This window comes from Sceloporus undulatus, chromosome 8 (assembly GCF_019175285.1).
Source record: "Sceloporus undulatus isolate JIND9_A2432 ecotype Alabama chromosome 8, SceUnd_v1.1, whole genome shotgun sequence".
In the NCBI taxonomy this organism is placed as follows: Eukaryota; Metazoa; Chordata; class Lepidosauria; order Squamata; family Phrynosomatidae; genus Sceloporus; species Sceloporus undulatus.
The window spans coordinates 22040232-22061679 of record NC_056529.1 but is presented as its reverse complement, the minus strand read 5'-3'; the positions used below and the strand labels follow the sequence as shown (position 1 = coordinate 22061679).

The window sequence follows — 21448 nt, the reverse complement described above, 5'->3', positions numbered from 1 at the left end:
TGCTTTGCTTCCGCATGAATCCATCCCTGGGTTTGTGCTTCTGGTTTGGATTATGAGGACCCAGCTGCGCATCTTTATTTATGTTATCATTTATTATTTACGTCCCGCCTCTTATCTGTAAAGATCTCATGACAATGTACAGTAACACCAACCGGACCGGTTACAATAACAATGATTTTAAAAGGTTAAGAACCACGTTGAATAATTTAGCAAGTTAAGAGACAAGTTAAATCTGGTTAAAATAGTTTAAAATAATATGAAACCATGTTCACTTGTCCCTCCGTATTCACTAGGGTTGGGGCACAAGACCCCCATGAATGTGGGGGAACCGCAGATAGCAAAAACGCCATGTTTTTACCTGAGAGGATGCCTCTCTAGGACTCTCTAGGTCCTCCAGGGCAAGTCTATGGCCGGCGTCCGACAGACACTGACCATAGAACTGCTCCAGAGGAGCTACAAAGGCCTAGTAGAGTATCCTCTCTAGGATATGTTTCATTGCAACTTTTGGTTAAAGTTGCCCATAGAGTTTCACTGGAGGACCTAGATATTCCTAGAGAGAACATAGTAATCAAATCCATGAATAATCAAAGCCGCAACTATGGAGGGATGAGTGTATATGTACCCTGGGAAGTTCATACTCTTTCAGCCTCAGGGGAAGGCAATGGCAACCCCCCTCTGAAGAAATTTGCTAAGGAAAACATGGTAAAGTCTCCTTGGGGTCCCCATAAGTTGGAAATGACTTGAAGGCACACAGCAACAAATATGTAGGCCTAATCACCTTGAAGACACCCTGATTTTGGAAACAAAGCAGGTTTGTTCCTGGTTAGTACTTGGATGGGAGACTGCCAATGAATACCAGGTACTGTAGACTCTGCTTTTCAGAGGAAGGAACTGGCAAAAAACACCCTTCAGGATTCCTTGCCTAAGAAAACCCTATGAGATTTGCCATCCTATCCTGCCTTATCCCGAAGATAATGTTTGAACACAGAGTGCTTTTTGCCATGTCAACTCCAGGCTTGTAGTAATACCTATTCCCCTTTTCCAAGCTTTGTATTTGAATTAGGAATGTACAGACATCTAGGCCAAATATTTCTTTCCTGTCTGTGGCATGTTTCCCCCCTTAAGACATTCAGTGAGACTGTCTTCATTTCAGAGAAGTAATACATTTCTTTATGTACTGTAAGATGTTTGCAGTGTTAGTACTGTAATACCAAAATGTTTTAAGATCGCCAATAGGCTGGATCTGGAACAGACTGAGTGGAGGGGAGAGTGTTTGTTGAATACATACCAATAAAAACAATCTGATCACCTCTCTGATCCCCCCCTTTTCTTTTTATCTTCACCAGGTAGGAAGTCCTGTCGGTAAGAAGGCATTCGTTCCTAGTAATTCAGGCACAGATGGCAGAGAAACTTCAGTTCCAGACCTCTTTGTAGGTGAGTGAAGGAGAACCTGTTTTGCTTGAAAGAATGGCTAAAACAAGTCAAGTCAATCTGTTCCGTCAGATAAGAATATTCAACTGATTGTGTCTATCTTGTCCAATGCTGCTGCCATAAAATATGATTTGGAGCGAGGATCCTTCCTGGCCCTTCAGCCTGAGTTTTTTTTGGCTGGAGATGCTGGTAACTAAATTTGGCTGATCCTAACAGAGACAATGCTCTCTGTACATTTCCCCTGAAATTACCCACCTCCTTCCTCCACCCATCTTGCTATTCCCTAGTGAAATTTGGGAAACTATCTTGAAGCCGGGGTAGGGATCATGCAGCCCTCTTGATATTGTTGGACTGCACTTCCCAGCAGCCCTAAGCCAGCAGAGCCAGTGGTGGTGGATACTTGGATTTATACTCTCACCATATATCTGGAGGTTTGCATGATTTCTAGCTCTACTTTTCTCCCTGGTTGCAACTTTGGGTGTGTTTATCCTAGAGAAGAGAAGGTTAAGAGGTGACATGATAGACATATTTAAATATTTGAAAGGATGTCATATGGAAGAAGGAGCAAGCTTGTCTTCTGCTACTCCAGAGACTAGGACACTGGGTAATGGGATCCAGCTATAGGGGAAGAGATTCCATCTAAACATTAGGAAGAACTCCCTGAGGTAAGAGCTGTTTGACAGCGGAAGGTGTTTTTGCCTTGGAGGGTGGCAGCATCTTCTTTTTCAGAAGTTTTCAAACAGAGGCAAGATGGTCCTCCATCAGGAGTGCATGGCAGCAGCTGGGACTGGATGACCCTTGAGGTCTCTTCCAACTATTATTCTGATCCTTGGCTTTTGTATTACATTGAGAAGAGCTTGTGTTCATACCTGTGTCTCTTTTTTTGCACCCTAGTCTCAGCTTTGCAGGATCAGGCCGCTGCCCTGGGGGTGCCGGTGGGCATTCTCTCAGCCCAGACAGCTGCTAGAAATGTGGAGAAGATCTCTGCAGAGTCTGGCCACGCCATGCTGCTGAAAGGAGAGCAAAGAGTAAGAGGTGGTTGTGTCATGTTGCAGTTGCTGAGTGTAGCTGTACTTAGATGGTTTAAAAGGCAGGCAATTAATTGACCAAAAAATGTTTCTTATAATGTACTGTCTGACTTTCCAACCCTAACTTCACTTTTCTCCTTTTCAACTACAGAAAAAGTTGTCTTGCTTGCTCCACACCTTGAAGGACTTATCTACACAGAATGCTTTCAGCCATTTGCAGTTTGCACAAGAAATGTGGAAAATGCAGGTAAGATGGGTGAAGTTCTTGAAAAGAAACCACACACCTACAAAGATTGGTCTGGAGAGCAGTTAATAGATTTTGCCTCTTAATCCATGGATGCTAAAAGGCAGTTTTTAACTCCAGTGGAGAAATACAGGTTCTTTGGGTTCTTCCTCTGATGTCTGAAAATATCTGCAAACCAATAGCAAATGACGGAGAACAGGTTTATGAAGCATGACACTGTACTTGTGAAGGATGTAATGGTTAAGTTGTATGATGTGAACTTTTTGCTTGTGTCCATTGTAGCTTTTGTATATCACTTTGAATCTCAAGGCTGGGAAGAAAGCTGGAGATACTGTACATAAAATAATAGTAATCACAATCTTGGCATGATTCATGCTCTTACTGCAGCATTATTTTCTCCTCAGAGTCCACTTACCCTGGACATCGCATGGCAACTGCACAGAGAAGGCCTTGTTAGCTTGGAAGAGCTGCTGGAAAAGTATGTTAGGTCTTAGCCCCTTGCATGCATTTCTGGCTTGACCTTACATTTGCCAGACATTTGGACTCTTTTTTTCCTGCAGCAGTTTGTATTTTGTGCTTGGAAGATAAAGATGCTCTTGACTGCCATGCACAGGCTGTGCATCATAGCATCTTAAACGAGATTTGCTGTTCCCGAAGAAAAGCTGCTTTGAGAGTCAGCCTTCCCTTTTCACAACCCTGAAAGAAAACCAAATCCTGATGACAGATTGTCAGTGGCAAATTAGTGCACCAAAGGCAGGGTTTGACAAAGTTATGACTTTTTGGGATTACAGCTTCCAGAATCCCCCAGGCACCAGGGCAATTGGCTGGGGGATACTGGGAAATGTAGACCAAAAAGTAACTGCCCAGTGGAAAAGAGCAAGGGAGGCCAACTGCTGTGTCTTGTGTCTTCTTAGCAACCCAGATGCCCCCACTTTGGTGGACTGGTTGTGCAACAGCCTCCGTCTTCTGTGCCACCACTTAGAAAGTCCTTCTCTGGAAACAGAGCCACTGGGGACCATCCTGACAGGTAACCTTGGCATCTGAACGCAACACATTTTCTGAGCTGGCAGGTCCCACCTTTGATGAGGATTGGCACAAAGAGTTTAAAGAGCAGCAGCCAAATAGCCAAACAACTGCTGATTTTCTCTCTCTGAGCTAATGTTCGGAATATTCTAGGGCTTGCTTTTTCTGCCAGCATAATATTCTGGCATATCGAAGCACTGACAATAAATCTGGCTTTAATTTGTAGACTTTGCAGCTGTCTTCCTACGTCATAGATTTCAGAAGATGTATGAGCCTGTAAAGAAGTTGGAATTGCAGAATCTGTCCAAAGTAAGGATGGAATAATGTTGCCAAGGATTGCTACTGTTCATAAAACAGAGTTTCTACCAATGTAGGGATGAATGAATGAATAGAATAAGAGTCCCTGCAGCAGGTCTTTGGTTCAGTCTGTAAGGAGCGTTGGATTGGGAGGAGAGGCCAAAACCCTGCCCCAAACCCTGGGAAGCTTCTGCCAGTCAGGATGGACACTGCTAAGCTACAGTATATGGAGCAATGGAGTAACTTGGTTAAAGCAGCCCTATATGCTCTTTGGTTTAAAAAGCTTGCAAACATGGTGGGTTTGGACTACAATTCCCAGACCCTCCCCAGCCCATCTGGCAAGGCTAGCCAGGGGATTTGGGGAATTGGAGTCCACAGAAGTAATTTCTTTTAGCTCTGATCCTAGCTTGTATGGGACAAAACAAAGGAGCAATCTTGAGTCATCAGCTGTGAATTTGTGGGTCTTTGACTCTTCCTAAAAACCCAGGGAGTTAAAAATTAATTATAACTTTTGTGTTCGCTCTGTGTTGTTTTTGTTTTTGTTTAATAGATTTGCCGTGATGTCCTTGAGAGAATGCTGGCATGTAAGTTTTAGATGCGGAAAGCAATTGCATTGGGATCTAAATTACAGTGGCAATTTTTTACATTCTCGGATGTGTTGTGTACATAATTAGTTTTTCAATTGCCTCTATATTTGTAGGGTAGAAATTAGGATAAGGAGCTGTAATGTGAAACAGGAGCAGCTTGGACAATATTCTGTGCAGAGTGTAGAAACTGTGTTTTGTATTGCAGCTTCCAGAATACATAGCAACCTGACTGATGTCTATATGGATTCTGGAAGCTGTAGCCAAAAAAGTCGTTTTCCCAGGCTTTGATTACGGAGATGACACAAACACATTTTAACTCCAATATAGTATTTGCTGGAGTCAACAACAAAATGGAAATCTATAAATTATGCTTCTATATGATTTTCAGTAGCGCACCCAAAATGTATCCTCATGCTACCCCACCAAAGGCTCACCATGGGACAGTTGTCCTCATGCTGCTTGTCACATCTCTCAGCATGCCGTACCATTGGCATGTTTGGGTCCCATGAATCTTCAGACTCCGTGCCAATAGCTTTTGTCATGCACTGCCATGCTCATGCGCAGCTGGGATTCACTACAGCGGCACTTGTTCAGCACTAAATCATCCTTGTAGCTTGCACCCCAGTTACATCTGCAGTCTCAATATTAGGGCATTCTTTCAACATGAAAATTGCGCATCCCAAAATCTGTAAAGTGGTTCAAGGTCAGGGTTAATTGTTTCCCTCTCGTTGCCTCTTACGAAAATGCTCATAATGGTTCCAGCAGTTGATGAATTGTTTCTTTTCCCTCCTTCTCTTAATGAGGTCAGCTCTTTAAAAGGATGAGCACAATTTTCCTCTGCGCTTGAGTGTTTCTTTCCCAAATGGCTTCTTCTGAATTGTTTAACCTTATTCTACCTGGCTTTCTTTGACCTCTTGAAGATGCTTTCAGAGACTTAGGTGTTATACAGACTGCCCAGAAAGGGTGGTCTGCCGGTGCCTTGGTTTGCTGCGTGAGGGAGCTGTAGCGGACAAACCGTGTGGCTCCCTCACGCAGCAAAAAGAACCTGCAAAAAGTGGGTTCTTTCTGCAGCGCAATTGTGACGCCACAGTGCGCCAATGGTGCACTCGCGGCGTCACAATGACACTGGGATGTGCGGACTCTAGGCGTCCGTCATGTCAAAATGGCGGCGCCCATGTAGACAGGGCACCACCATTTTGACACCGCCAGTACGTACTAGGGTTAAAGAGCATCTGCATGGTGCGCACTCCCTAACCCTAGTACTGCTGTCGCCACGCCACATTTTGCCCGTCTGTAAGGGGCCTCTGTCTTTTTCTTTTCTGTTTAGGGGTGCTTGATTCTGTAGCCAAAGAGAAGCAGGAAGATGCTTCCACCCTGAAGGCTGTGAAACGCTGGTGAGCATCTCTCCTTTTCTAGCAGTTTTTGCAAAGGATTGTGTGGTGTGCATTTTTCTGAAAGTGATAAAATGATAAGGGGAACACAGTCTGACCCTGAAAGCAGACAGGTGTTTGTTTGTTTTTTGTTGGTTTACCTGCATTTTTAATTAAAAATAAAATAAAACTCAGTTTAAAAAACCCCCACATACACAATGATAAACCCACTCCATAACAGACAAGAGATATATACAAAACCTATCCCTGCATCAAGACGTTGTGTCAAGCAATAACATAATGACTCAAACAATACTACAGGTGTAATAGCTCAAGACAAAATGTCATTCCAAAAGACAATACGGGATTGGAGAGACATCTTTGTTTTGGTTGACACATGCAATAAAGTGAAACCAATCACTATTAAAGTTTATTGTCTTCCTGAAGTTCATTTGTAGGATGTTTATTTTGACATTTCAATTGCTCCAGAAGCATGAGGGCCCAATTCTTTCCCACCAATTGTCTGTAATGAATAGGTTATGCAAATCCTTCCATTTATAAGCCATCTACAATCTCACAGCCAAATAGAGGATTTGGCAAGAGATAAGAACAAGCACTTTTATCCTGACTTTCCACTAACAACAGAGAGTGCTCAAGGCAGCTAACACTACCATTAAAAGGATTTAAACATTAAAGCCATCACTTATTTTAATCAATAAACAGTGGAACAGTTTAACAGGCCAGTTGGAAGAGATTGGAAAATCCCATCCCTGGACTGTGAACTTTGCTGGGCTACAATCTCAGAAGCCCTAGCCAGCATAGCCAATAGCAGGCATGCTGGGAGATGAAGTCCAACAATATCTGGAGGGCTCCATTATTCCCACCTGTGCCCTAGACGCCTTTTTGAAATTAACAGGCTTTTTCACAGCAGTCCCTATTTTTCACCTCCAGCTTTTTCTGCAAGGATTCATTACATTCCTAGCTGCAAATTAAAGGAGGCAGTTTCTTTCTTTGTTCTTTCCCCTGAGATTGCTATTTCTAGACCCATTTGGTACAGTTCCTGGAAACGTGATATGCTTAAATCTTTTCCTGATTCTAGTTTTTCTTTTGAGTTGCATCTCTCACTCTTCTTTGCTTTTGTGCAGCAGATTACCATTTGATATATCGGTGTATTTTTTTTTTTGCAAACATTGTTAAAAAATTATAAATATTTATATACATTTTGACAGCCTTCCCACTGAATGGCAGTTCAGCAAGAAGACTGGAGTCATTAAACAGTAATCCCCGTGTGGTGAGTCATTGTTCTTGAGCACTAAGAGCTTTTCTTTGCTGCCTTTCACTTATAGGCTCTGTGTATTCACTGTGACGGCATACCAAGGCACAATACACCCTGAGTCTCTGAGGGAGTTCTTCAGTCACACTTTGGCCCAGGTTCTTACCTACAACCCTCAGCTAAAAGGTAGGAGTTCCAGAATCAGGAAAAAGTTCACTGGGCCACACAGAAGCCCCTCAGCTGCCTGCTGAGGGGGCCAAACTAGGATTTCTCTTGGCTTACCCTGATTGGGAGTGCATGCACAAGCTACTGTAGATACATAAAAGCCTCACACAGAGATAATCCCCACTGCAAAATTAATACAGTTTGACGCTGGTGTAACTGCCATGGGATGGGGTTTGTCATTTTATGAGATAGCTAGCCTTCTCTGTCATAGAGCTCCAGTGCCACAACAAACTACAAATCCCAGGATTCCATAGGATGGAGCCATGGCACTTAAAGTGGTGTCAAAGTGCATTAATTGTGCAAGTGTGGCGGCAGGTTTTATTAGCTCTTAAACTGATTGATCCGGATGCCCCAAATACCCTTGCTGCATTGTGTATTATTCATAGTTAATGTAACTGCTCTTCATTGGTTTTAGGTGGAATTATTAGCTCAGAGGGGCCATCCCCTTTTGACTTCTCTGGAGGAAGGTGGAATGTGGGGATCCACCCACAGGCTTTCTGATTCACAAGCCTGGTCTGGAAGCCTTCTCTTGTAGCTTTCTCTTCTAGCATGCCCTGCATAAAGATAGCCCTGCTGTTCTTTATGGGGAGTGTGAACTCTCTACCTTCTCACACTGCCTCATGTTTTCACCCTCCTTGACTTAGTTCTTCATCGGAAGGCCTGTACATGAGGTCTTTGGGTTATTGTTGCATGAGAAATCATTGACTGCCCTACTCTGTTAGGCAAAAGCAAGAGAATGGCTGATTATTTTTATGTGTCAGCAGCACTGGTCTTACTGTTCTGTAAAATCACTTTTCTTTTTCTTTCCATTTTCGCCAAGCAGTTTCTGATGCCATCTGCCTCCAGAAAGAATGGAGCTTTGCAAGGACCAACACAGTGCTTACCTTGCTCTACCGTAAAGTAGGTCTTCCTTAATGGGGTGGGAATAGGACTATTTTAGCGCAGTCCCTTTCTCTGACTTTTTAAAAACTTTCCTAAAAATGACTTAATTCCTGGAACTGTACCATCACTTCTCAGTCCCCATAAAATAATCTGGAATGTTTAGGCAGAGCAGGTTTAGGTTGAAACCTGCTTTCTGTCATAGGAAGACTAGGCAACAGCAGTAGAAATGGAGAGCATGAAGCCCCACAAAAAAGTTTTCTTGTGCCAAGAAGCCTGTAAAACGGAGTGAGGGGTTACAGGTGGAAGTAAAAGGGACGTAAGCAAGTATCTTTTATTTTGGTGTTATGTTTTTGTTTTTAATTAAAAGCAAGAAGGGAGAACCATTTAAATCTCTGCTGATAAATCTTATTATGTCATCATGGACGTTGGGGTGGGAATCTTGCAGCTTTCCAGGTGATGTTGGATGGCAACTCCTAGCACCTTGAGTCAGTGCCCCACTGCATCATCCAACCAAATATATCAGAAGAGACTTTAACATATTTTCAGTAGCAAACGGTCAGTTGGGTGATTTTCCAGCATCCTTGGGTTGTTTTCTTTCTCCTCCTAGCTCTTTGTGCTGTTCAAGGCGGAGGAGCTGATCCACCATTTGCAGCAAGTCCTGGAGGCAAGCGAAGTGAACTGGCATCACATCCTCTCCTGTGTTTCCACACTGTTAATCTGTCATTCTGAAGCAGAATCGTTGATTAAAGGTAGATAACGGAGCCTAGAGGAGGCGGCTGGGCTGGAGGTTGGTAGTCTTGTCCCTTCCTTGCTAAAAAGCCAAAAGCAACAGATGGGGAAAATAAAATGGCTGGTAGCATGTGACCCAGGAACAAGCCGCAGAGAATATTGACTTTTCTACCAAGTGTTCCCAGTTTGAATATGCTGCTTTTGCCAAATCTTACAGTGTCTTGGAAATTTTAAAAATTCAGTCCCCATTACATTATTGCTATTGTCAAGTGGAGAACCAGTATGGTGCAGCAGTTTAAGCAACTCTGGAGGCCAGGGTTCGATTCCCTGCTCAGCCATGGAAACTTACTGGGTGATCTTGGGCGAGTCACACACAGCCCTAGAAAACCTAGTGATAGTTTCTCCATTGGATTGCCATAAATTGGAAACAACTTGAAGGCACACAACAACAACAACAACATTTTTAAGTGACATGGGATTGGGAGGGCAAGGTTGGTTTTTGTCTCTAATATTTGCAGTCTGAGCTTCTTCCCATTCTCCTCTTGTTGTAGCTGTTTTGTTTTCACTTGCGTTGTAAACCCCACTTTGGCTTCCGTATTGCCAGAAAGGTGGAGTATAAATTAAATATATGAGTCAATACATAAAATAAAGGTGGGGCATAAATTGAGCACACAATTATTACCAACTAAATCTGCCAATGGAATTCTTGCTGGGCTATTTTTCTAGACTTCCTGGGCCAACTGCTGAAGAACGCTTTTCAGAACTATGACTTGGAAAACATGATGACGGCCTTCTTGATCACCCGCCAGGCAGCCCTGGAAGGACCTGCAATATTTATGCCTTACTCAGAGTGGTTTAAGGTAAGAGCTCCCCCGCCTAAATCATACGGTTAGTTCCAACTAGTGTAGATGCACTGAATCCATGGGAATTTGGGAAGCTCAGTTGGTCTCCTGTTCCTGGGGCAGCGGCTATTGCTTGGCTGTGATACCGACAAAGACTCCCAAATTCCATCTGCCTGGCAACAGAAGCCCAGCTCACTAGATCAGTGCATCACAAGCGGATACTCCAAAGTTTTCTCTAACCATGTTGGAGGCAGGAAGAGCCTCTTCTTGCATTGCTCTCTTTCCCAGGTTGCCTTTGGGAGTGCCAGCGGCTTCCACAGCAGCACTAAGAAGGCCTTGATCTTCCTCTTCAAGTTCCTGTCAGAGTTGGTGCCTTTTGAAGCCCCCCAGTACTTGAAGGTGAGGAGAAATTACTCGCCTTGCAAAGGTGGGCTGGTGCCAATCCATGGACCCCCACTTTGAGTACCACTGGAGTAAAGGGCTCTGTAGGGTGCATCCCACACACCCATCAAAGTGGTATCAAACAGTATTAATTGTGCAATGTAGATGCAGCCCCACCCTACAAAAGTATGGAGCTGCAGTGCAATTTGTGTAAACTAAATCCAGCTGTGTGGTGGAACTTCTGAAAAGTCATAGGAAATGGTTTCAAGCTGGACAAGTGGCCAATGGTGCCAGCTGGCAGAGGCTCCTCCAGGTTTTGGCTAGCTTTAAAGGATTAAAACCTGGAATGGATCCACTGCTCCACTTACTTGGGAGACATGGTAGGACAGCAGTGGTGAGCTCTTCCTTCTCCACAGTCCACTTGAACTAGACAACCATCTGTTTTCCTGAGTGATGGAAACAGCCTCTCATTCCTTGAGCAGCTGTTCTGGTATACCACCTGTGCTCCAATTTTTTGCTTTGTGGATCAACGAACAACTGCACACCTTAGGGCATCTTACATTTCTGATTCTATAATTCTGTTTTAATGTGCCTTGGGAGAAAAGCAGGCTGTGGAGAAAACAAGCCACATCCTGAAGCCATCAGCTGACTTGTTTTCATGTCTTCTCTAGGTGCACATCATGCATCCGCCATTTGTGCCATCCAAGTACCGCCCGTTGCTCCTGGAATACATTGCTTTAGCCAAAACCCGTCTGACCGATTTCAAGGTCAGTGGAGGAAGCCTGATTCTTTTTTCCAGTTTCCAAAAAGAGAGAAAGAATTGCCAGAGTCTGTCTTTTCAACTGGTATTTGCGTCCTTATGCAAGATGCTGAACTACAGCCCCAGAATCCCTAGTCAGCATGGAATTTGGCCATGGCTGGGGGTTCTGGGGGCTATAGTCCAAAAAAGGTACCTTTTCTTAAGCTCTGATGATCTTCTCACTTCTGTTCAGGGACCCACAGGTTCCGGAGCTGGATCCCATCTCCCATGGAGACCTCACACCCTCAAACTCTGCTTCTCTTTTTCTCAATATCGTTTCAGGTTTCTATAGAAGACATGGGTCTCTATGAGGATTTATCTTCTCCAAAGGAAGCTGTCCAGGTATCTGAGAACCAGACCTTGCCACATCTTCAGACCCTTCTGGATTGTTTGTTATGGAGACAAAAGTTCTAACTTAAAATGCTCAGCACGGATAACAGAGCCAACTATGCAAGTTTAATTTAATTTCCATGAGAGGAATGTATATGCATTCCTGCTTCGAGGAGATCAAACCGAGCTAGTTATTTATTCACCTGGTTCTACATCTCTTTCTGCATTCTGGTCAGGGATGTTCAGAGTGGCTCACTTTCTGTGGAAATGCAGCCTAACAAACTCTGCTTTGGAGTGTTGTTTTTAAAGTGTAGGAGGGTGAACTGCTGACTCCTGCATGTCAGGTTCTGAATCAAGTGATTTACTTTGTCCCTGGTGCAAGGTGTTTTTTTCATCCTTGTACATCATTGTTGCAGCTTGTTAATAGCACAAAATAGATTTGGGTTGGTCCCTGCTTGATTTTGCTGTTTGTATCATGCTAGAATCTTTTCTGCTAGAACCAAAACTGCATCCGTTTCCTAAAATCTGCTTCTTCACATTGGGAGCACCTCCTAATGAATTTCCTGATGAAATTAGGAAGATAGGGATCCACACATTTTTCTGATACAACTTTCTTTCTTTTGGTGGTCTTATTGTTTTCATGCTTTTCTGTCATTGTTCCCATCACCAAAATGTTCTGAACCATTAGTGCCTCCTGTAGGTTGGCGAGACAGTTGTGAAGCCAAAAGAACATGCCAGAATGATTAAAACATTCTCTCTTCCCTTTGTGGTGTGAATGTGCATCAGCCACACCATCAGGCAATTCAGGATGTGGAAAAGGCTGTACAGATATTTGAAAACACTGGGAAGATCCCAGCAACTGTGATGGAAGCTAGGTATGATCTCCTTTAATCTTCCTGTTTTATACATTCATTTTGACACCCACTTCATTGTTGCTCCTGGTATCAGGAATTGCCAGCTAATAGTCTAGAACAACAGGAACATTGTTTGGATATGTTGACAAATCTCATGAACAACCCATACAGAAAGACCTCAAATTGAAATTTTGTTTTGAGGAAGCTGTTTTGAATGGCAGTTCATGCTGCCCCTGCCTTGGATGAAGGAGAGGGCCTTTCTTCCTTTCTGGACACCTACATGTCTGTTACTTCCTTTTCCCTGTGGTGAAATTCACCTATAACAAAATAAATGAAAGGGATAATATGTGCTTGGTTGCTGAAATAAATATTTTGGGTTGTGTTTTTCCTTTCTTTTAAAAAATGACTCTTGGCCAATGCTCTGGTTTTTAGCTGTGATTAAATTTCACTTAACTTCCATCTGCTTTCTTGTTTCAGTATTTTCAGACAGTCCTACTATACTACACGCTTTATTCCTGCTTTGCTTGTACCACGTGTGGTTAGTATCCTTACATTTGTTTTGGTTTTAAGCGAGAAATTTTGGTGACAAAAGTAATTGCAGTTGCTTTCCTGTTTCACTTAGTCATACGTATATTTATTCATATATATATATATATATATATATTCACACTCAGAATAAGAGTGCAGAGTGAAAAGCATCTTATTTAAATCTACAGTGTCAAAACTGATACTTAAACACGTTGTTAAAATATTGCAGCTTCCTGAAACGCCTGACTCCCGCATGGCTTTGATAGACTCTCTCAAAAGGTAAGAGTGGATTGTGAAAAGGGCTGGAATGCCTCCATCTTTTTCTTACATTTTCAGGTTTTTCTTCTGCTGTTACCTGTGAGGCTACTTTGTTCTCAGTTTATCACAATGTCTTCTGGATTGTTTCAGTGCCTACCAGGAGTAAAACCTGTTGATGTTATGGTCCCACCGCTCTCCCAAACTTGCCTCTCTCTTCTTTTTCAACCTGTCACAGTAACAGAAATAACTATGGGAGGGGGGGCTGCAGGATTTATATTTGCAACACAAGAATTGGCACTTCAAACAAATAGCATCAAGTCCAAAATTGTGGGGATAGGGGTTTTGAAAAAGATAGTTTGTATTGTAAATTGTAGCCTAGAAGAATACTATTTCCAGGCTTTGCTTTAGTCTATTTCAGTGTAAAAATGTGTGTGTCTACTAAAACAGGGTTGAAAAAATTCCTCCAAACATGTATGCCACATATATAGAAGAATGCCAAGCTGCTAAAGAGAAACTCTTACAAGGTGAGATGAATCCTTTTGTCTACTAAGTAGTATCACTTCAAAACTTGATATTCTTTTCTTTTCCCAAGGTACTGGCCTGTTTCTCTTGCGAACCCTGAAGTGTGTTGCAGTACTACATGTATAGAGGAGTACAGTCACTCCTCAGTTAACCTTGACAATGATGTACGTTCTTATAAAGTCTTTATGCCTGCACAACCCTCCTTTTCTTCTTCATCCTCCATTTGGCTGGAAAGTTCTGTAGTAGCATCAGCATTGGGAGGATTTTGAAGGAAAGGTGGCAAAATACTTTTGTTGCTGGGTTGTAGCACTGTGTCCGCAGTAAATAATGCAACAAAACGAAGTGAAATGGGTCTGATATGCTCTGAAATGAGCTGCTACTACCTTAGAGGAGCTCTACTGTTCTTTCTCCTTAAATGCAAAGATGGAGCTTTACCATGGAGTCTTGAACCTCCAGCAATGGGCTGGAGTGGGATGAAACAGAAACCCAGCTCACTGATTTGTGACCTGGAGGAAATGGTTTGGTGGACACTGACCCCCAGCGGTGGCTCTGGTCAAGGACAGAATCGTCCCTAAAATAAAATCGAATCAGTGGCTTCCTTTTGTCCTTTCAGTGCAACTGGGTTGATATTGATGGGGTTGCTTTGCTGGTTTAATTGCTGTCTGTTCAGTGCTGCCTGGGGCATTGCGTCTGTGAATCAGGAGTGACAAAACCCGGCTGCTAAATTGGCCTGGAAACGTAGGATGTACTCAAGTGGCTTAATATTGTTTTCTGTCTGGAGGCAAATTTGGTCAGTTGCTTGAACTGTCATCTAGTCTTTAGGATGGATGAATGAACGAATGAATGAATAAAATAAAAAAAAATAAATAAAACAAAATTATTATTATTATTATTAAAATAAACTAGACGGAGAAAGAAGCTGCTGTGGACAGTGGATATTCTGTAGTCTTTAATGGGTGGGAGTCAGGTGGCCCAATGGCCATTTGTTACCTTTGGGGTCATCATGGCTCTTCAGCCCCCCCCCCCCACCGCCCAAAATGGGGTTTTGTCGAAAATGGCTTCTTAGGATATAATCTTGACCTGTTTTGTGCCCTCTGATCCCCAATGAGTGCCCATTCTTGGTCTGTACTTTGACTGTAAGCATCCCATTGTATCCTAGACCAATGGTTCCCAAATGTGGTTTCTCCCACTACTCTCCTCCAAACTCCAAACAACATGGACAGTGGGGAGGGATTCTGGGAACAGTAGTCCAATAACATCTCAGGACTTATAGGTTGTGAAGCAGCTGCCTAAGCCATTGCTTTTGCAAATGCTCCCTTGGGATCACACCATCAAATTGGGCCGACTTTTAAGTTGAGAAGGTCTCTGTTGCAACCTGGGCTGAAATACACACCTTTCTTTTTTTTGGGGGGACTGCTTTGCATAGGCAAAGTCCCAGCTTCCATCCCTGGGATCTCCTGTTCAGAGGGTCAATAGCAGCAGGTTTTAGGGAAAAGACTGCTTGAGACTGGTGACTGCCAGTCAGAGTAGATACTACCAGGTGAGATGAGCTAGTAGCCTAACCTGTTCTAAAGGCAGCTTCCTTTCGTCTGCAGAGGAATCAGCTGAGATGGAGACAAGTCATCCGAAAGAGCCCTTGGAGTTGCTCAGGGCTGAACTTGAAGTGCTCAGACTGCTGATTACAGATCAACACAAACAGGAGGGTAGGAGAAGGCAAACAGGCTGCCTCTCTCTCTCTCTCTCTCTCTCTGTGTGTGTGTGTGTGTGTGTAAGAGAGAGCACCTTCAAGTCGCCTGTCAACTAATGACAACCTGTTGGAAGCATAGGGGGCCAAACTGGAACCTCAGGAGGGCCAGATTCAAACCCCAGGGCTCCAGTGTGCTTCCTCCAGTGTACTGGGTGGCAGAATAACTTGTCCATGAATTTTAAAAGAACAATTAATTAAGGAACTTTAGCCGTTGTATAGACTGTTCTGTTTTCTGATACTTCTGACCTACATGTGCCTCTTTTCAGTTGGTTCTTCTTTCCTGGCACTTTTTGTTGCAGAGCTGCCTGCTCAGATAGCTCACATCTCAGAGAAACTGGCAGGTGTTCTGGGACACATGAAGGATGAGGATGAAGCTGCTTCCATGAACCTTAGAATCCAACTGAACCTTTCCATTCCAGAAGTTCAACGGCAGCATCAAGAGGTGTGTGTGTGTGTGTGTGTGTGTGTGTGTGTGTGTGTATAGAGAGAGGGGTGTGTGAAATTGGGGGAGGCTTTTCTTTAAAAAATTCCTTGGAAGAGAGCCATCATGGTGTAGCAATTTGAGTTTGGAGTTTGACCCTGGAGATCAGGGTTTGATTCCCCATTTGAATGTAAAAACCCACTGGGTGACCTTGGGCAAGTCACACTTTCTCAGCTTCAAAGGATGGCAGTGGCAAACCCTCTCTGAAAAAACTTGCCAAGAAAACCCTATGATAGGTTCACCTTAGATCGCCATAAGTTTAAAAAAAATGACTTGGAAACACACAGCAACAAGAACATGTTGGGGTACCTTTGGCCCTAAGCTATATCTCATGGTCTGTCAGGATCCATGCTCCTTCCTTGTAGGATGTGTTACTTAGGCTCTATACAGACAGGCCAAAATAAAGTTGCTTCAGGTCACTTTGGAGGTATGGTATTTCAATGAAGCATGCGTCCTAAGAGTCTGGAAGCTGCACCAAAGCTGCACTGCAGTCCTTAGGACAGGATCATGGCTTTGGTGCAGCTTCCGGACTCTTAGGACACATGTATCTTTTAAACAGCATACCTCCAAACTGACACAAAGCAGCTTTATTTTGGCCTGTCTGTATCAGGCCTTACATTCCCTTGTTAAACAACAGTAGGAATTTGCAGCTCTCCCTTAGTAGTTGTAGGCAGTGATAACCATTACTTGAGTGTTCTTGCACAGAACTACCGTTGCAATGCCCTGGCGTAGTAAGTGAGCAGCCTGTTTCTCACTTTCTCACTCTGTCTCTCACTTGTGCTCTTTCTCTTTTCTAGGTAGTTGATCTTCTGCTAACATCATTTTGCAAGAATGTCATGTCTGTTTCCTACTTCCTCCCTCCAGAGAGGTAAAGTAGCACATTATAAGTGCATGCAGCCCAGGCAATGTGGCTAGATCACCCATAAAGCCATTGATCACTCAGGCAGCAATATGATGGTGCAGTTTGTGTTTCCTTGCAGGCAGGGAGCTTGGGCCTCCCTATTTGTCAAAATGATTTGTGGGCACCGCCAGATCTTGCCATCCTTGCTGAGCCGCCTTTGCCAACTTATTTATCATCAGGTGGGTTCCCCAGAATGACCAAACATTATGAGGCTCTTCTTGAGGGTAAGATCTGTTTGAAAGTCAGAAATTTGTGGACTCTTTTTCTTTGGGGGCTTGTAAAGAGAAACATTATCTTTGCTCTTTCTCTCAGGATGAGAGCCTCTGCCCCTATGTGTCAGTTTTTAGTACTGTGTCCCATTTTGGGTACTACAAGTTAAGAAGGATATAAAAAAACTGGAATATTTTTGGAGGAGGGTGGCCAAGATGGTCAAAGGTCTGGAAACCAAGCCTTATGAGGAACAGCTGATGGAACTATGGCCTGTTACAGACTGCCAAAATAAAGCTGCTTCGGGTCTCTTTGGAGGTATGCTGTTTAAATGATGCATGCACCCTAAGAATCTGGAAGCTGCACCAAAGCTGCACTCCAGTGCTTAGGAATGGAGTATGGCTTTGGCGTGACCTCCGGACTCTTAGGACCCATGCATCATTTAAATAGCATATCTCCAAAGAGTCCCGAAGCAGCTTTATTTTGGCAGTCTGTAACAGGCCTATGTATGTTTAGGTTGAAGAAGCCAAGACTGAGATTTGGCATGATAGCATCTTTAAATATTTGAAGGGATTCCATATAGAAGATGGAGCAACCTTGTTCTCTGGTTCTCCAGAAACTAGGGCACAGAGCAATGGATTCACACTACAAAAGTGAGATTCTGTCTAAACTTTAGGATGAACATTCTGATGGTAAGAGTTGTTCAGTGGTGGCAGTCTACCAAGGAAGGTGGACACTTCTTCATTGGATGTTTTCGTATTAGTCAAACAGCCACCTCCCAGGGATGGTTTAGCTGCATTTTCAGCAGATTTGACTAGAAGAGTCTTGAGTGTCCTTCCAAGTCTGTGATTCTGTATCTGAAGCCCATAGTCTGTTGAAGAACAGGAATCATAGCTGCTACTTCTCCTCTTGCAAGGGTAGAGGTCTGTTTGAGACCCTGGGACAGTGGCACATTTCTATCCTTTGAAAATGTCAAGGTTTCACTCAGGAGCTTAAACAAAAGTGTCTGATGGAGCTATGTTGTGTTTGGCTCTTGCAGGGCTCTTCTCTAAGCGATGCTCACATCATAGGTCTGGCTGTCTTTGCAGTACACTTAAATGAAGCCAAGTTGTTCATTCCTGCAATTGACATCTGCTCTTCGTTGGTTCCTTTCTCCACCGCCGTAAGGGAACTTTCTGTTACTGAACTCTGGGATTATTTTTTGGTGTGTCAGACAGGAGAGTCTTTCATCTTCTGCATGAAGTAAGCATCTTCTTTTCTCAAAAGCACTGTATAATGGGCCTTCCCTTTAGTCTCTTGCCTTCAAAACTACTAGGGCCTAGATATGGGATGGAATTATTTTGCCCTCCAGATGTTGTTGAATTATAAGGATGCTGGGAATTGAAACACCTGAAGCGGGAGTGGTTGCAACTAGCCTAAATCCCGTTACTAGTCCCTGCTAGAGTAAACCCTTGACTAGCTAAATGTTCAATCAGCATTTGTGCAAAGCGCATTGATTCAGTGGGTCTTCTGTAGCTGGATCTAACAACTGGATTTAGGCAAGTGATTTTCAGCCTTTGTTCCTCCAGGTGTTAGAATCATCGAGCCTTAGAGTGGGAATAATTAGGAAAGCAGATGAGAAGTAATGATTAGAAGCAGGGAGAACTGGGTTTGGATGTAAAGCTCTCTGGGTGAGTTTTGGCCAGTTGCGCTTTCTCAACCTGATGTCTCTCACAGGGCGGTTATGGGACGAAATCGGTCAGTGAGAATAGCGGTGCAATGAGTCCTATTTGAAAAGAACAAATTAAATAACACTTTTCCTCCCTGTCTGTAGGTTTTGTACTGCAACACTTTCTTACTTTTTATGCAAATTTGCTTCCCTTCCCCATGACCACTTCTGCACCTTGCTTCCTCCTGGATTTGTAAAAAAGGTAATTTTTTTGGTTTTTATGGGTACTGCGGTTATTTTGCATTTGGCCAAATTCCAGCACCAGGCCTCTTCCCACCCTACTCCATTTCTGACCTCCATCGTGTGTCCTAGAGTCTGCCTGGCTGATGATTCAGACGCCTTTTGTTCGTGTGAGGCACGATCAGTCTGCTTTCCCCAAAAGCAGCTTTGAAACTTTTGTTCCTGGTTCAGGATTATTATTTTTTAAATGTTCCAGCACTTTTTAAAAAACATATCACTGCTGATTTATTGCCTGGGGGTCTTTTGTTTGAGAGAGGCCATGTCAGCAAACCTGTAAATCTGCAAGGATTTGTGGATTTGTATCCAAGCTAGGATAGAAAGGAAAGAAAGGATGCAAAAGATTTAAAAAACAAAACCAGCAGGGATTCTTGTAGCAAAAGCAAGGATAGAATGGCACATCTTGTGCCAGCACCATATAAAATGACTGTAGATCCATCAGTGCCCAGCTAGCTTGGGAATTCTGTACCTGAGGAAGCAGCTCTCTGTATATATTCCTGTATGAGAACAGGAATATAGTCTGCTGGGACCTTACTGCATTTCCCACTAGTCTTCACTTGGTTTTGCCTTCCTTAGGTTTTATGGTCATTTTTGGACCTTTTCTCTTTTGGACTGTGCGGTGCTGTTCAGTCTTTGAATGCCTCATTTTTCTGTTTTGCAGCTTCAGTATGTTGTGCCACGGCTTTGTGTAGAAGCCCGAGATACTGGCTGGGAAGGAAACACAGATGACCTTCCATGGGAAACCCTATCCCACCTCAACTTCTGCTACTCGAAAGCTGCCCTCTGCTTGTGGAAGCAACCACATTTCAAAGAACTGTTACAGGAAAAAGTGTTCCAGGTAAATATTGTGTGCATGTCTCAGTCATCCCCTTCCCACTTCCATTTTCTCCTCTCCCATAAAAAAAAGTCATTTGTTGATGTAATAATAATAATAACAACAACAACAAGAGCAATGTTTATTTGTAACAGCCTTTTCAACAAAGAGCGGAACATCAACATATACTATCAAGGATGAAGGCCACATGGCAGAATTAATGCAGTTTGACACTGCTTTAACTGCCGGAGGTCCATACTATGCAAACCTGGGGTTTGTAGTTTGTTGTGGCACCAGAGCTCTCTGACAGAGAAGGCTAAATATCTCACAAATGTACAAATCCCAGGATACTATAACATTGAGCCATGGCAGTTAAAGCAGTGTCATAGAATCACAGTCTTCAGTGCAGGGTATTACTATAAACATACATGAAATGAAATCCCCAACATCCCACAAGTCACTGTCCATCTCAGCAACATCTGGCACAACTCAGCAGCTTAATCAGGTGAATCAGACAGGAAGGTCTTCAACCCCTTATAAAACTGGACGCGATCCTCCTGTCTCCTCCGATAAGGCCCTGTCTCCTGTGTTCCAACAAGCGTGGATAGAGAAAAGGACCTTTAGGGACGTAGAGGGCCCAACCTTAGCTTTTCAGTCTGTTGCTTAGAACTAGATCAGGTGACCAAATGGGAGGAAAAGACTATTGTAGGTAGAGGTGTGAAGCATGCAACTCTGCAGACCAGCTTCCCCAGCCAGCTTAGCCACTGGTGTGGAATGCTGGGAGCCACAGTCCAGCAACTTCTGGGGAGCTGCATGATTCCCACCCCTGGCCTAAGGAGGGGTGAGGATTTTCTGGTTACTTCTTTGTCTCATACGCCAAATCTTTCTGCCTTTCTTCTAGCTGGCTCTCCAAGAGTGGCTGCTGATGGAGCTGGGAATCCATCCTGATGAAGACATTCTTTCTGCTGCTGAGAGGTGAGGGACCACAGAGCCTAACAAATCTGCCCCACTATCTAATGCTCTCCCGTCAGAAGATGTATAAATGTGGCTGGAGCTGGTTAGGTCACCATGCACTCTCTCAGCCTTAGAGGAAAGCAAAGATGACAAACCCCTCTGAACAAATCTTGCCAAGAATATCCTGCAATAGGGTCACCTTAGGGCTGTCATAAGTCAGAAATAACTTGCATGTCTTGGCTTCCAGCCCTGCATAAGATTACACACTCTCTATTCCCTCCCGCCCTGCCCCCCATTCTTGCTTTTTGACAAAAAGTGTAGCTTTCACTGCTTCTGTTTCCTGTTTGCAGGCAGGAATTCCATTACTGGGCTTTGTATCAGCACTACCTTCCTCTGCCTGCCACTGCTGGAGGCTGTGATGGAGACTTGCAGATGGCGTGTGCTGTTCTTATTGACACCATCTTGGATTTCTGCCAGAGGTACGCAGCTGCCTAGGTGGTTTCCCACGCATCAAAGTCTTGACTAAATATTTCTACAGATGTCTTTGTGTGAAAAGAGAAGCAAACCACCTAATGCCTCTGGAAGTAAAATTCTGGCTTGTTTCTTCACCCACCACTGAGTAGCTGGTAAACCTCTGGAAGACTTGGAAAGATTTACATTGGGGATTCCTCCCACCTTCCCACTCCCAGAATCCATTTTACTAAATGTTTGGGATTATCAGTTATATATATATTCATTCAGTTGAATCCATCATTGATTGGAGTGAGTCTAAGCAAAGATCATTGTACAGTTGACA

General features: G+C 43.5%; 1 protein-coding gene across 2 annotated transcripts in view; it reads left to right on the top strand.

Moving 5' to 3' along the window:
• FANCA (FA complementation group A) overlaps window positions 1-21448 on the top strand; it is a 29785-nt gene that overhangs the window by 670 nt on the left and 7667 nt on the right. For both annotated transcript variants that reach the window (XM_042437952.1, XM_042437953.1), the window contains exons 3-30: window positions 1347-1434; window positions 2326-2459; window positions 2611-2706; window positions 3108-3181; window positions 3618-3730; window positions 3953-4035; window positions 4574-4607; window positions 5938-6004; window positions 7327-7439; window positions 8302-8378; window positions 8968-9109; window positions 9816-9949; window positions 10220-10330; window positions 10984-11079; window positions 11394-11453; window positions 12228-12316; window positions 12773-12833; window positions 13053-13102; window positions 13529-13605; window positions 15199-15306; window positions 15650-15792; window positions 16629-16699; window positions 16812-16911; window positions 17979-18181; window positions 18753-18849; window positions 19546-19722; window positions 20600-20673; window positions 21003-21131. In XM_042437952.1, coding sequence (XP_042293886.1) covers window positions 1347-1434; window positions 2326-2459; window positions 2611-2706; window positions 3108-3181; window positions 3618-3730; window positions 3953-4035; window positions 4574-4607; window positions 5938-6004; window positions 7327-7439; window positions 8302-8378; window positions 8968-9109; window positions 9816-9949; window positions 10220-10330; window positions 10984-11079; window positions 11394-11453; window positions 12228-12316; window positions 12773-12833; window positions 13053-13102; window positions 13529-13605; window positions 15199-15306; window positions 15650-15792; window positions 16629-16699; window positions 16812-16911; window positions 17979-18181; window positions 18753-18849; window positions 19546-19722; window positions 20600-20673; window positions 21003-21131 — 2801 coding nt within the window. The remainder of the gene's footprint in view (window positions 1-1346; window positions 1435-2325; window positions 2460-2610; window positions 2707-3107; window positions 3182-3617; window positions 3731-3952; window positions 4036-4573; window positions 4608-5937; window positions 6005-7326; window positions 7440-8301; window positions 8379-8967; window positions 9110-9815; window positions 9950-10219; window positions 10331-10983; window positions 11080-11393; window positions 11454-12227; window positions 12317-12772; window positions 12834-13052; window positions 13103-13528; window positions 13606-15198; window positions 15307-15649; window positions 15793-16628; window positions 16700-16811; window positions 16912-17978; window positions 18182-18752; window positions 18850-19545; window positions 19723-20599; window positions 20674-21002; window positions 21132-21448) is intronic.